General features: G+C 43.8%; 1 protein-coding gene and 1 long non-coding RNA gene across 2 annotated transcripts in view; both read right to left on the bottom strand.

Annotated features, from left to right (window-relative positions):
- LOC103652295 (protein RRP6-like 2) overlaps window positions 1-14,661 on the bottom strand; it is a 64,991-nt gene extending 50,330 nt beyond the window's left edge. The window contains exons 1-4 of the mRNA XM_008677910.2: window positions 14,230-14,661; window positions 13,446-13,601; window positions 12,750-12,908; window positions 7,863-7,892 (exon numbers count right to left, since the gene is read on the bottom strand). Coding sequence (XP_008676132.2) covers window positions 7,863-7,892; window positions 12,750-12,908; window positions 13,446-13,601; window positions 14,230-14,661 — 777 coding nt within the window. The remainder of the gene's footprint in view (window positions 1-7,862; window positions 7,893-12,749; window positions 12,909-13,445; window positions 13,602-14,229) is intronic.
- Window positions 12,023-12,447, bottom strand: LOC103650788 (uncharacterized). Its single transcript, XR_564383.3, has 3 exons — window positions 12,376-12,447; window positions 12,220-12,270; window positions 12,023-12,083 (listed from the first exon to the last, which is right to left on the bottom strand). It is a non-coding gene; the product is annotated as an uncharacterized lncRNA (long non-coding RNA).
- Window positions 14,662-15,011: the final 350 nt, after the last annotated feature.

Raw genomic sequence — 15,011 nt, 5'->3', positions numbered from 1 at the left:
CTTTTTGTAGTACCTCTTCTTTTCTCTCCTCTTGCCCTTCTTGTCGTTATCCCTGTCACTGTCACTTGATAGTGGACATTTTGCAATAAAGTGACCGGGCTTACCACATTTGTAGCAAACCTTCTTGGAGCGGGACTTGTAGTCTTTCCCTCTCCTTTGCTTGAGGATTTGGCGGAAGCTCTTGATGACGAGCGCCATTTCCTCATTGTCGAGCTTGGAGGCGTCGATTGGTTGCCGACTTGGTGTGGACTCCTCCTTCTTTTCCTCCGTCGCCTTGAATGCGACAGGTTGAGCTTCGGATGTGGAGGGATCATCAAGCTCGTTGATCTTCCTTGAGCCTTCGATCATGCACTCAAAACTTACAAAATGCCCGATTACTTCCTCGGGGGTCATTTTAGTATATCTAGGATTACCACGAATTAATTGAACTTGAGTAGGGTTAAGGAAAATAAGAGATCTTAGAATAACCTTAACCACCTCATGGTCATCCCACTTTACGCTCCCGAGGTTGCGCACTTGGTTCACCAAGGTCTTGAGTCGGTTGTACATGTGTTGTGGCTCCTCCCCTTTGCGAAGCCGGAACCGACCGAGCTCCCCCTCGATCGTTTCCCGCTTGGTGATCTTGGTGAGCTCGTCTCCCTCGTGCGCGGTTTTGAGCACATCCCAAACCTCCTTGGCACACTTCAACCCTTGTACTTTGTTATACTCCTCTCTACTTAGTGAGGCGAGGAGTATTGTTGTTGCTTGAGAGTTGAAGTGCTCGATTTGGGCCACCTCATCCTCATCATAATCCTTATCCCCTACGGATGGTACCTGTGCACCAAACTCAACAACATCCCATATACTCTTGTGGAGTGAGGTTAGATGAAATCGCATTAAATCACTCCACCTAGCATAATCTTCACCATCAAAAGTTGGTGGTTTGCCTAATGGGACGGAAAGTAGAGGTGCATGTTTAGAAATGCGAGGATAGTGTAGGGGGATCTTACTAAACTTCTTACGCTCTTGGCGTTTAGAAGTTACGGAGGGCGCATCAGAGCCGGAGGTTGATGTTGATGAAGTGTCGGTCTCGTAGTAGACCACTTTCCTCATCCTCTTTTGCTTGTCCCCACTCCGATGCGGCTTGTGGGAAGAAGATTTTTCCTTCTTCTCTTTGTGGTGAGAAGAAGATTTCTTCTCCTTCCCTTTGTTGGAGGAGCTCTTCTTCTTCTCCCTCCTCTTGGTGCGGGACTCTTCCGATGAAGTGCTCCCGTGGCTTGTAGTGGGCTTTTCGCCGGTCTCCATCTCCTTCTTGGCGTGATCTCCCGACATCACTTCGAGCGGTTAGGCTCTAATGAAGCACCGGGCTCTGATACCAATTGATAGTCACCTAGCGGGGGGGTGAATAGGGCGAAACTGAAATTTACAAATATAAACACAACTACAAGCCGGGTTAGCGTTAGAAATAAAGAAACAAGTCCGCGAGAGAGGGCGCAAAACAAATCGCAAGCAAATGAAGAGTGTGACGCACGGATTTGTTTTACCGAGGTTCGGTTTTTGCAAACCTAGTCCCCGTTGAGGAGGCCACAAAGGCCGGGTCTCTTTCAACCCTTCCCTCTCTCAAACGATCCCTCGAATCGAGTGAGCTTTCTCTTCTCAATCACTTGGAACACGAAGTTCCCACAAGGACCACCACAAGTTTGGTGTCTCTTGCCTCAATTACAAGTGAGTTTGATCGCAATGAAAGAATCAAGAAGGAAGAAAGCAATCCAAGCGCAAGAGCTCGAAAGAACACAAGCAAATCACTCTCTCTAGTCACTATGGCGTTGTGTGGAATTTGGAGAGGATTTGATCTCTTTGATGTGTCTAGAATTGAATGCTAGAGATCTTGTAGTAGTTGGGAAGTGGAAAACTTGGATGCAATGAATGGTGGGGTGGTTGGGGTATTTATAGCCCCAACCACCAAAAGTGGCCGTTGGGAGGCTGTCTGTTCGATGGCGCACCGGACAGTCCGATGCACACCGGACATGTCCGGTGCCCCCGCCACGTCATCACTGCCGTTGGATTCTGACCGTTGGAACTTCTGACTTGTGGGCCCGCCTGGGTGTCCGGTGCACACCGGACATCTACTGTTCCTTGTCCGGTGTGCCAGTATGGGCACGCCTGACTTCTGCGCGCGCTGCGCGCGCATTTAATGCACCGCAGAGAGCCGTTGGCGCGGAGATAGTCGTTGCTCCGGAGTTGCACCGGACAGTCCGGTGCACACCGGACATGTCCGGTGAATTATAGCGGACTAGCCGTTGGAGTTTCCCGAAGCTGGCGAGTTCCTGAAGCCGACCTCCCTTGGAGCACCGGACACTGTCCGGTGTACACCGGACAGTCCGGTGAATTATAGCGGAGTCGCCTCTGGAAATTCCCGAAGGTGACGAGTTGGAGTTGGAGTCCTCTGGTGCACCGGACATGTCCGGTGGTGCACCGGACAGTCCGGTGCGCCAGACCAGAGGTGCCTTCGGTTGGCCCTATGCTCCTTGGTTGAATCCAAAACTTGAACTTTTTATTGGCTGAGAGTGAACCTTTGACACCTGTATAACTTATACACTAGAGCAAACTAGTTAGTCCAAAAGATTTGTGTTGGGCAATTCAACCACCAAAATTATATAGGAACTAGGTGTAAGCCTAATTCCCTTTCAGTATTGGCCATGCAAGAGGAGCTCAACAACTTCAAGAGGAATGAAGTTTGGACGCTGGTGCCTCGTCCTAAGCAAAATGTTGTGGGAACCAAGTGGGTGTTCCGCAACAAACAAGACGAGCACGGGGTGGTGACAAGGAACAAGGCTCGACTTATGGCAAAAGGTTATGCCCAAGTCGCAGGTTTAGACTTTGAGGAGACTTTTGCTACTGTGGCTAGGCTAGAGTCCATTCGTAGCATATGCCGCTCACCATTCTTTCAGGTTGTTCCAAATGGATGTGAAGAGCGCTTTCCTCAACGGGACAATCAAGGAGGAGGTGTACGTGGAGCAACCCCCTGGCTTCGAGGATGAACGGTACCCCGACCACGTGTGTAAGCTCTCTAAGGCGCTCTATGGACTTAAGCAAGCCCCAAGAGCATGGTATGAATGCCTCAGAGACTTTTTAATTACTAATGCTTTCAAGGTTGGGAAAGCCGATCCAACTCTTTTTACCAAGACATGTGATGGTGATTTGTTTGTGTGCCAAATTTATGTCGATGACATAATATTTGGTTCTACTAACCAAAAGTCTTGTGAAGAGTTTAGCAGGGTGATGACGCAGACATTCAAGATGTCGATGATGGGCGAGTTGAACTACTTCCTTGGGTTCCAAGTGAAGCAACTCAAGGATGGCACCTTCATCTCCCAAACGAAGTACACGCAAGACTTGCTAAAGCGGTTTGGGATGAAGGACGCCAAGCCCGCAAAGACTCCGATGGGGACCGACGGACACACCGACCTCAACAAAGGAGGTAAGTCTGTTGATCAAAAGGCATACCGATCAATGATAGGGTCTTTACTTTATTTATGTGCTAGTAGACCGGATATTATGCTTAGCGTATGCATGTGTGCTAGATTTCAATCTGATCCTAAGGAGTGTCACTTAGTGGCAGTGAAGCGAATTCTTAGATATTTAGTGGCTACGCCTTGCTTCGGGATCTGGTATCCAAAGGGGTCTAACTTTGACTTAATTGGATACTCAGATTTCGACTATGCCGGATTTAAGGTCGATAGGAAGAGTACATCGGGGACGTGCCAATTCTTAGGAAGGTCTCTGGTGTCGTGGAATTCTAAGAAACAAACTTCCGTTGCTCTATCCACCGCTGAGGCCGAGTACGTTGTCGCAGGACAGTGTTGCGCGCAACTACTTTGGATGAGGCAAACCCTCAGGGACTTTGGCTACAATCTGAGCAAAGTCCCACTCATATGTGATAATGAGAGTGCTATCCGCATGGCGGAAAATCCTGTTGAACACAGCCGCACAAAGCACATAGACATCCGACATCACTTTCTGAGAGACCACCAGCAAAAGGGAGATATCGAAGTGTTTCATGTTAGCTCCGAGAACCAGCTAGCCGATATATTTACCAAGCCTCTAGACGAGCAGACCTTTTGCAGGTTGCGTAGTGAGCTAAATGTCTTAGATTCGCGGAACCTGGATTGATGTATAACATACATGTGTTTATGCCTTCGATCATGTTCCTTATGCATTTTGTTGCTTATTCATGGTGCTCAAGTTGTACAAGCACTCCCCGGACCTCACAAGTCCTTGTGCAAGTGATGCACATATTTAGGGGGAGGTGTGTTACAACTTGACCCTTTGAGACTAACCATGTGCTTGAGTTTGCTTGATTTAGTCTCGAAGGAGAATTGAAAGGGAAAAGGTGGACTTGGACCATGCAAGACTTCCACTACACTCCGATGAAAGAGTAACTTTTCCAAGTTCATCTTTGTACTCTTATTGCCTTGTTACTCTTAGTTGAAGATTTTGGTGAGGCAATGGGGTTAAAGGGCCAAGATTGATTCTGTTTTGGTGCTTGATGCCAAAGGGGGAGAAAATAAGGCCAAAGCAAGAAATGGATCAGCTACCACTTGAGAATTTTGAAAAAAGTAGAGTTAGAGTTTTTGTTTGTCAAAATACTCTTATTTGCCTCTTATTGTCAAAAGTTGACCTCTTGTGGGGAGAATGGTTGATTATGGGAAATAGGGGGAGTTTTTGAACTCTTTGATCAATTTCTCGTGAAATAGCTCTCTTTATGTTTCAACATGTGTGTTTGACTTAGAGATAGGAAATTGAGTTTGATTTGCAAAAACAAACCAAGTGGTGGCAAAGAATGATCCATATATGTCAAATTTGAATCAAAACAATTTTGAGTTCTTATTTGAATTGATTTTGTACTTGTTCTACTTGCTTTATGTTGTGTTGGCATAAATCACCAAAAAGGGGGAGATTGAAAGGGAAATGTGCCCTTGGGCCATTTCTAAGTGTTTTGGTGATTTAGTGTTCAACACAAGTGCCTAAGTGTAAAATGGTGGACAAAGTACAAATCAAGGATAAAGGTATGTTTCTCGGACTTAGTACATTGTTTTAGAGATTAATGTATTGTGTCTAAGTGCTGGAAACAGGAAAAGACCAATTGGAAATGTCTTGGCTCGAGCAGCCAAGACTCAGCTCAGTCTGGGTGCACCGGATTGTCCGGTGGTGCACCGGACAATGTCTGGTGCGCCAGGCTGGCTCGGGCAAACTGGCCGCTCTCGGGAAATCGTCGGCGACGTACGGCTAAAATTCACCGGACTGTCCGGTGTGCACCGGACTGTCCGGTGAGCCAACGGTCGGTCGGGCCAACGGTCGGCCGCGCGATCTGTGCGGGACACATGGCCAAGCCAACGGCTAGAAGGGGGCACCGGACTGTCCGGTGCGCCAACGGCTCTCTGGCTGCCAACGGTCGGCTTCGCTATTTAAGGAAAGAAATCCGCACCGGACAGTGTCCGGTGGTGCACCGGACTGTCTGGTGCGCCAAGCGACAGAAGGGTAATGGGTAGAATGAGAAGAAGAATATCATCTGTGATGCTTCGGGAAAAAGACTCTCTAAAGAAGAAGAATGAGAAGCTCAACACTATGCCAGAAGCTGAAATATCTGAAGGGGGCATTAGTGTTCAACGGCAGCGGAGAATAAGATTTTATGTACTGTCTCCCGGACAGCAAAGAGATATCTGTCTGCCGGGAAATAGGTAGAAGCTTCGGATTCCCAACATTAGAAGATGGGCTTTCAGTACTGTCGAAGGATGAATTGGCCGACATTTTGGCATATAATAGTATAAAGGTGCGAAAATCAATTTTTGTACTTAAAAACGAATTTTTTCATTTGTTTATACTTAATACTATGCTCCTCTTGCAGGGCTTGATTCTTAGTAATGCCCTCAGGGCAAAGAAAAATATCGAAGACGAAGGATGCACAATAGCTCTGAACAACCTTAGCTCGGAAGTAATTGAACTAATGAATGAAGGCCTTGAAAAGGATAAAATATTAATTTCATTGGTGAGCAAAGTAAAAGAAGACGAGGCTAGTTCCATAGCTCAAGCTGAGGCCCAGAAAAGTGAAATTGAAGACCTTTGGAAACAGTTAGCCGAGGCCAAATTAAAATGCGCTGTTGCCGAAGCTGATTGAGATGCCAGTGAGTACTGCAAAAAATATTTTGAAAAAACAGTTGCAGAACTTCGCGCATCAAAAGAAAGATGTTTTGAAAAATTTGTGGAATGCGTAAAAAAGATAAAGACTAGCTTCGCCAACGTGGGCGCCTACTCAAACGAAGACAACTTCATACGGGGCGACCCTGAGGGCGTAATCGAGTGGATCAGCGGTGAAGCCGAAGCTTTTGAAGAGATTTTGAGTGACCGCGGGAACGTCTGTGCATTCTCTGGTGCGAGGGGGGTTGCAGCAATTTTGGAGAAGGCAGGTTGCGAACATGTTAAAACCTTGGCCCAGGCCGAAGCTGCCTTCTCTGTCGACGATACGAAGGACCCCTCGGCCGAAGCAAGTTCAATAGGCGGAAAAATTTTCACTGATATCTGGGAAAATGGCGGCCGAGGGATGGCCCATGAAATAATGAAGAAGAGCGAAAAAGATATTCATGACGCTCGAGAAGCAACGAAAGCAGCTGAAAAAGCTGCGGAACTCGAAAGACGGATAGGTATTACTTAATGGCTTTTAACTTTGTTGTTTATTTTTGTGACTTCGAACTAATTTATGTCTTCTACCGCAGCTGAACTATCTCCTCCCCCAGAGCCATTCAACCCACTGGCCGACCCAGAAACAAAGAAAGCAATATTGAAAGTCGCCTAGAGGGGGGTTGATAGGCGAAACCTGAAAATTAAAACTTTATCCCCCAACTAGATCCCTTGATTAGTGGTTAGAACAAGATATACAATTATCGAAGTATAAAAACTAAGTCCTTGCTTGTAAAGAGTATTGCTTTCAAATAATGCTGAATTGATAAATCAATTCTTTTAATAAGTCTATGAGAATAAATCACAAGGTCTTAGATAAGAAGAGCAATAACACAAGTTCAAGTTCTCTCTTGCAAGGTGTTGCTTTGCTAAATGAGAATTTAACTTAAAGCAACACTAAATAGTATAGGCAAAGAATAGTGCAAGAAAAAAAACTTGGAAAGCGAAAGATCAAACAAATCACAAGAATAAGCACACAAGACACAGGTGATTTGTTTTACCGAGGTTCGGCCCTCGAAGGCCTAGTCCCCGTTGAGGAGTCCACTCAAGGACGGGTCTTTTTCAACCCTTTCCCTCTCTCCACCGATCACACAAGGACCGACAAGCTCTTCTTCTTTTCAAGGATCACTCTCGATCCCACAAGGATCACCACACTCTTTGGTGTCTCTTGCTAGCTTTTACAAGCCTCCAAGACTTTGGAGGAAGTTCGATGGGAGTCAATACTCCACGCGCAAATGAACACAAAGATGTAGCACACACTATCTCTCAAGAAATCGCACAAGGCACTAGGGCTAAACTCAATTGAGTACCTCTCAATTGCTTGCTCTCTCTTTTGTGGCACTTGTGTTGGTTGTAGTGGTCTAAATCTTGTGTATAGGATGGATCAATGAATATATGTGGTTGGGAGGGCTTGAGTATGTTAACTAGATGACTTGGAATGTTGCTTGGGCTCCCGCACATTGAAGTGGCCGGTTGGGGTGGTATTTATAGCCCTCAACCACCCATATAGCCGTTGGGGCGCATCTGCCAGAAATTGCACTGGCGGACGGTCCACGGCTAGGGCCCGGACGGTCCACGACCCTCCAACGGTCGATTCTGACATCTTCAACGGATACTTCTGACAGATCAACGGTTAGATCAACGGCTATCTGCCTTGGTGACACCACGCGGACAGTCTGCTCTTGGTCCCGGACGGTCCGCGCCAGCTATATAATTCCTTTTGCTCAATTTGTCACCTTCGGGCTGAACCAGGTCTTCACCTCCGGACTGTCCGTGAATTATAGCCGGACGGTCCGCGCGTTGTAGCTGGACGGTCCGCGGTTTAGTCGGACTATCCATGATTTATAGTTCCTGGTCGAAGTCAAAGTGGTGTCGCGGACGGTCCGCCGCAAGGGCCCGGACGGTCCGCGCTTGGCCTGATTTTCCAAAAAGCTTCTCCTGTCCGGAATAATCTACGGTATTCCGGATAGTCGATTTAGTATAGTTGTAGATGAACCTTTGACACCTGTAGAACATATAATCTTAGAGCAAACTAGTTAGTCCAATTATTTGTGTTGGGCAACTCAACCACCAAAATCAATTAGGAAAAAGGGGTAAGCCTAATTCCCTTTCAATCTCCCCCTTTTTGGTGATTGATGCCAACTCAAACCAAAGCAAATATAGAGGTGCATAATTGAACTAGTTTGCATAATTGTAAGCGCAAAGGTTACTTTAGAATTGAGCCAATAGAAATTCTTATAAGATATGCATGGATGGTTTCTTTATAATTTTAACATTTTGGACCACGCTTGCACCACATGTTTTGTTTTTTTGCAAATTCTTTTGTAAATCCTTTTCAAAGTCTTTTACAAATAGTCAAAGGTAAATGAATAGGAATTTTGAGAAGCATTTACTAGATTTGAAATTTTCTCCCCCTGTTTCAAATGCTTTTCCTTTGACTGAACAAAACTCCCCCTTAATGAAATCCTCCTCTTAGTGTTCAAGAGGGTTTTGATATTGATTTTGAAGAAGGTATACCAATTTGAAATTATATTACAAGTAAGATACCAATTTGAAAATACTTCTTGAAAAACTAAAATTTTGAAATTGGTGGTGGTGCGGTCCTTTTGCTTTGGGCTAATACTTTCTCCCCCTTTGGCATGAATCACCAAAAACGGATATGAGTGAAATGTAAGCCCTTGTTTAACTACTTTCTCCCCTTTGGCAAATAAAACATGAGTGAAGATTATACCAAAGACGGAGAGACGGCGGGATACCGGCAAAGAGAGGATAATACCAATGGAGTTGAGTAGAAGCGATGTCTTTGCCGAATACTCCATTTCCCTTTCAATCTAAAACTTAATACATGAGATGCTTATGAAAACATATTAGTCTTAGCCTTGGCACCAAGAGAGATAAGAGATATGCAAATGTACCAAAAAGAAAGAGATATGATTAAAAGGATATGTTAATTAAGCTTAAACAATTCTATATAATATAGATTGCTCCCCCTGAATATGTGCTTTGAGAGGAATACAAATTTTGGTCTTAAACGCCAAGAGCACATAATTAGGTTAATGAGATCATATCTATATCATAAAGAGTGTGAAGTGCATTGTGTCATAGTATAGGTGTGATGCTCAAATGCTCATGACAATTGATGCACTTATGAAAGCATGTTATCTTAAGCAATTACCCTTAAGGATTTCAAAGAGGCTTAAGGACCATCCACCTTTGGAACAAAGGCAGCTTATCCTCGTTACAAGGTTAATCTTTAAGCTCTTTGACAATAAAATTACTTCTCCCAGTTTGAACAAACACTACAAAAATACCCCCCTATTGCAACGCATTCAAGCGTTGCTATAAGTTGAAATAAGTGTTGCTAAGGCTTATACCAACGCATAATTATGTGTTGCCTATGCTGGCGTTGCTAGGGTCTACTGCAACACTTATATATATGTTGGTAAGCCATGACTATAAGCGTTGCTCGGCCGCAACGACTATTTATTCCCTACTGCAACAGTTACATGTGTTTGTACCGGCAAAGATGGGCTGACCCGTATTGGATTTGGCAATATTTTGCTTAGATTTATGGCAGCACATTTATGTATTGCAATGTTGTTGAACCGTATAACAATGACAACATTTAGATAAGATTTGTGAGAGCACATATATTGTTACAAGAAATAAACCATTTATTGAATAGAAATTGATATACAACAACATTTGCCATTAATAAAATGAGAAGGTCCAATTCATCCTAGGCATAAACACGATTGCAATGGACAAACCATTTCTCATTGAAATAAAATAGTCAATATACAGAGTAGCACAACTTAAAATAATCACCACTTCATGCGTGTACAAATATTTCTGGAGACAGATATAAACATATGACTAATCCTAATCTAGACTAAACCGCATCATAGGTAAACTAGGAAAGCTTTTTTGGTAGCATAGTCTTCAAATTCTGCAGAAATCTTGCAGCTCTGAAACTAAAATCTGGCAGCCCTGAAACTTCATCCTAGGTACTGAATCTGATGAACAATAAGAAAACATTTCAGAAAAAAAAAATATATGTGCAAAAGAATACAATAGTGCGATAGGAGAGCACAGGAATGAACAAACTAAGAAATGAAGATCAAAGGAGAGCGAAAGTATGAACGAGCCTACCAAGAAATGCACGACCAAGAATAGGAGCCAGTGATGGCTGCTATTGTTGCTAGTAATATAGTGATCAAAGGCGACCAATCACCCGCTCAAACATTTCCGCTGGACTGCAAAATTGAGGATAAAAGTTCAGACCAGAAATCATAGTAGCCAATACTGATAGCTTTTATCTGGTCAATGCCCCTCAACTTCAAATTTACAGATAACATAAGTTACAAAAGTCAAATATCATGAGATTTGTTGATACTCACAGGGAAGTGAAAATATATACTGCTAATTTTGACATTAAAGCTTAGGATAAACCACAGTAAGTAACACATTATAGATGATAACATGGTGCCAAGAAAATTAACACTGCTAGAAATGTTTTAGTAATAAAAAGTTGTGCAACCTGACAAAGGAATCTAGATGCTACTATAGACATGTGTTTTCATACTAGGCAAAGATCTTGCCTGATCTCCTCAAGCGTCTTTTCCTTATTTCCTATATAACCTGCATAATGGTTTATGTGAGAATAGCCTAAAAGACAAACAACGAACTTAAATAGAAAGATGGGCAGCTTGCAAAATTAATTACCAAAAATCTAACAGGTGGTCTGATATAACTTAGCTCATGCCAAGATGTACCCACACATTGAAAAGAACATAAACTTGTGAAGACAGATGTTAGTAGTGTTAATCACATCATAAATTGAGTGGGAATCAATCGTATAATAGTAGTGTTAATCACATCATAAATTGAGTGGGAATTCATAAAGGGAAATAAGGTAGATGCATTATAAAAATAAAACTAGATGTTCGTAAATATAATTGAAAATGCAGCCTTACCGAAGTCCTCAAACTGAAACACGCTAAGCTCCATTACCAGAGGCCAGCTGTTTTGACCACCATGGAGTAGAGGGCTTATCTAAAATCAGTGGCAATTCATAAAGGGAAATAAGGTAGACGCATTACAAAAAACCAGACGTTCATAAATTACTTCTAGTTAAAAGATACACGGTTTTGCTTAAGTTTCCTTGCTATTGTTAGCACTTAGCAGGAGGCTGTGGCCCGGCATACGCTAGAGGATTTCCTGCGCCAGGGGGTGGTGATGGAGGGGAACATGGCACTGGCCTGTCACATATTTGCCACCTGCAAATGGCTGATTCTGATTTAATCACAAGGAAATAATATGGGTTGTCAGTATTTGGATTATGTCTTAATGTCCTGTACATGCTGGATCAGGTTGACCTTGATCCCTATGGGTCACTAGCTGCATTCCTTGATTCCATGGTTCAATGTGTAGCAGATGGGGGTACGCTAATGTGCTCAGCTATAGACATGATAGTGCTTGCTGGTGGAAATGCAGATGGGACAATGCTACGTGAAGGCTTTTCATCAGCATCCGAACTTTCGAAAGAAAAGGATAACCTATAATTTGTGACACTGTACCCCCTATTGTACTATGAAACTTACCAATGAACCAGAACACAACTGCAGCGAAAAGGATGGATGTCAATATAAGAGTTGTCTCCCTCCACGTATTCTAACAATATCTTCTCTAGCATACCTGGGCAGAAGTAAAGCCACTTATATATAACTGATGGCAAGTCAGAAATAAAGAAAAGCAGCAAACAAAAAATATCCAACACCAAACACAACAAAAAAGAAATTCAGAATAGGGCCTGTCTCATTAAGTCATATATGTACAACAGATAGTGTGTATCTTCTCTAGCATACCTAGGCAGAAGTAAATCCACTTATATATAACTGATGGCAAGCCAGCAAAAAATAAAAGCAGCAAACACAAAAATATCCAACACCAAACTCAACAGTCAACAGAAAAGAAATTCAGAATAGGGTATATGCACAATACTTGATCATTTCATCAGGAAGTGGTCTCGACCTCCAGTCTGCATTTTGATACCTACAAGAAAAAGGCATGCCTTAATCAGAGAAAAGAAAGTCCCATTGTAGATACAAGGGAGGTCAGAGTGGATCTTTGTAAATTATTTATTGGATAGAGCCTTACTCCTTCTTTGCTGTTACTCCACAAAAATGAAGCAATAGGTGCTCAAGGTTGTTTCTCTCCATCTGTAAGACCCTTGAAGCCTGATTATCGTTAGAAAGAAAAGCAATCTTCAGTCTATTAAACATTAAATAGGAGGGTTTCCAGGAAGAATAAAGAAATAAGAAAATTGGGTGGCAGAATCAGAATCATGGTATTATTGACCCTAATTTACACATACTTGTCCTGTGTCAAAAAGATTGCACACATAGATGTGGAAGTCCCGCTGGAGCCACATTATATCACGATCCGCACCATGCATTACCTATTTGACCAAGAACGAATGAAAACCAGAAATTCGAGTACATAGAGGCATTATTTTGTAGTTTTAAAAAAACCTTTCTCTTTGTTGGATCTTTGAAAGGCTCTTGCAAATAGAGACCAATGTATATGCGTAGCTTAAGAGTGTCCACAATAAAGTCTTCTGTTCTTGTTGAAATCTGCATCAAGCAGGTCAAGCCCTGAAATGACCTATATTGATTATGCTCTAGATCTACCTGAAAATGGAGCAAAAAAATTATAGAGGCAATCATTAAATTGCTAGTATCATGAAGTCCATGGAATTTATTCTATTGCATGTCAGATAGCCTAGAACATAAAAGGGCGTAAAACTCATTCTATAAGATGAAGAAACAAAACATAGGAGGTATCTTGTTTATATAACAACCAAAGTTGCACTATATTGTTCATGTCAAACAGTCACAAAAGTAATCTAGCTTAAGAACTTTTCGATAGTGCTAGTATAAAGACTGTCAGGTCCAATGCACATTCCACAACCACTAACATATAGCAGTATTACACATGTAACTAAAACATTTTTCGAGAACTGTGGTGATATGTGTGCATGAAATATGCCTCGCAAGGGCAAAAACCTGCAGGGAAGGCATGCTGACAGTTCTTTCAGATAAAAAATGTATGCAGCACAGGGAAAAAATACTTGACAGATGAACTTCAGTATTTAGTATCAACATAACAGGCATCTAAGTATCATAGATTCATTTGATAAAACAAAAACATTAGTTACAAATGCTTACAGCAAATTCAGTTACGCTCTTCAACTTCTTAGCTAATTCTGTTAAGCCTTTGTGATCTTGAACCAGCGTAAATGGTGTATCCTCTAAATCAGCTGGCTTCACTGGTTCTCTGTCAGGAACATTTCTAACAACGAACTGTTCAACAGGCAGGTTTTCCTGCAACAAAAAACAAGTTAAAACTCATAAATGGATACGGATGCAAGGAAATCATGACACTGACAAAAATATACAGAAGATAAACACTAGACTTAGAGCAGGCCTATGTTTTTTAAAAGAAAAACACCACACTGATTTTATTTTCACCTGTTAGTATGGTACATATCGTTGTGCATGAAAAGACTACCTTCAGCTTTGAAAATACCAACATGCATACTAATTCTCCCGTATCAACATGCCTATGATTCACTGTTGTTTGTCAAAAGCAGGTAATATCCTTGCAAAAATGTGTTACACATTTCCTCTTCCATTTATACACACGATCACATGCTATCCTAAAACCATCTTCCGATGTTCTGTTGAAATTTTACCCCCGTATATACAACAATCATATTATTTGTACTCATTCCGTGTCTCATAAACTTTGGGCACCATCTGCCCAACACATCCAGTCTAAACACACCAAACGATGGGGAACGACAACAGTAGTATTTGATTCAACAAGTGTTACTATTTTACCCAAGCCATTTCCATGTCTTACACATCGATCAATGAGTTTATAGCTCCTCCATTCTGTTAGAACTCACTAAAACATAGAGAAGTAGCAACAGGATAGTGTATCACTAACCAGCGGGTGAACATGTCGGGTGCCGTCTTCGTTGCGCTCCAGCCAGACATGCTCGAATGGCTTGTAGTTATCCACTCTGATTTTGTACACGTCCTGCGGCCGGGGAATGCTTGGATCGTGGCAAGGCACCTTGGCCTTGGCCCCCGGCGCCGGCGCGTCTCCCTTCTCCCTGGTCAACGCCCGCACTGGCCCGGCGCCAGCGCCAAAGCCAGAGCCAGCAGTCCTGCAGTCCTGGCCGCTAGCCGCCCTCTTCTTCTTCTTGCCATGGATCACGAGCTGGAACCCATCCCCGGCCTCCTCAGCGCCGCCAGCCTCGTGGCCCGACGCCGCATCCTCCCTGCCCCTCACTTTCTCGGGCTCGTCCATGGCGGAACAGCCGCGGCGCGCGAGCGGGGCGTCGTCGAGGTCCGCGAGCGGGCCACGCGCATCCATGGCGACCGTGGGCGAGCGCGCGGCGGCCTCCGGTGCTTGGACGTTGGTGGGTGGGTGGGGAGCTAGGGTTTTGGCGTTTGGGCGCGGGCGCCCCGCGGCCTCGCCGCGGGGTGTGGAATTGAGGTGGGGGGCGGACCGGGGGCGGGGAGGAGGGTGGGAAGGAACGGCTGGCGGTTTCAACGGCCCTCCTGCAGCTGTCGCTTATATTGACGGCGGTGGAGGTTTGATGTGATGGTGTCCGGCTGTTCGCGGCTCCGCTGCTCAGGCGGTACTCGTGATGAAACTATGAAAGTTGAGTGGCCGTGTTCATCAGCTGCTCGTGCCGTCGTGCGTCGGCGGGCCAAAGCCTC

The sequence above is a fragment of the Zea mays genome, chromosome 3 (genome assembly GCF_902167145.1).
Source record: "Zea mays cultivar B73 chromosome 3, Zm-B73-REFERENCE-NAM-5.0, whole genome shotgun sequence".
NCBI lineage: Eukaryota > Viridiplantae > Streptophyta > Magnoliopsida > Poales > Poaceae > Zea > Zea mays.
The sequence above is the reverse complement of the archived record's forward strand: the minus strand, read 5'-3'. Positions and strand labels throughout refer to the sequence as shown.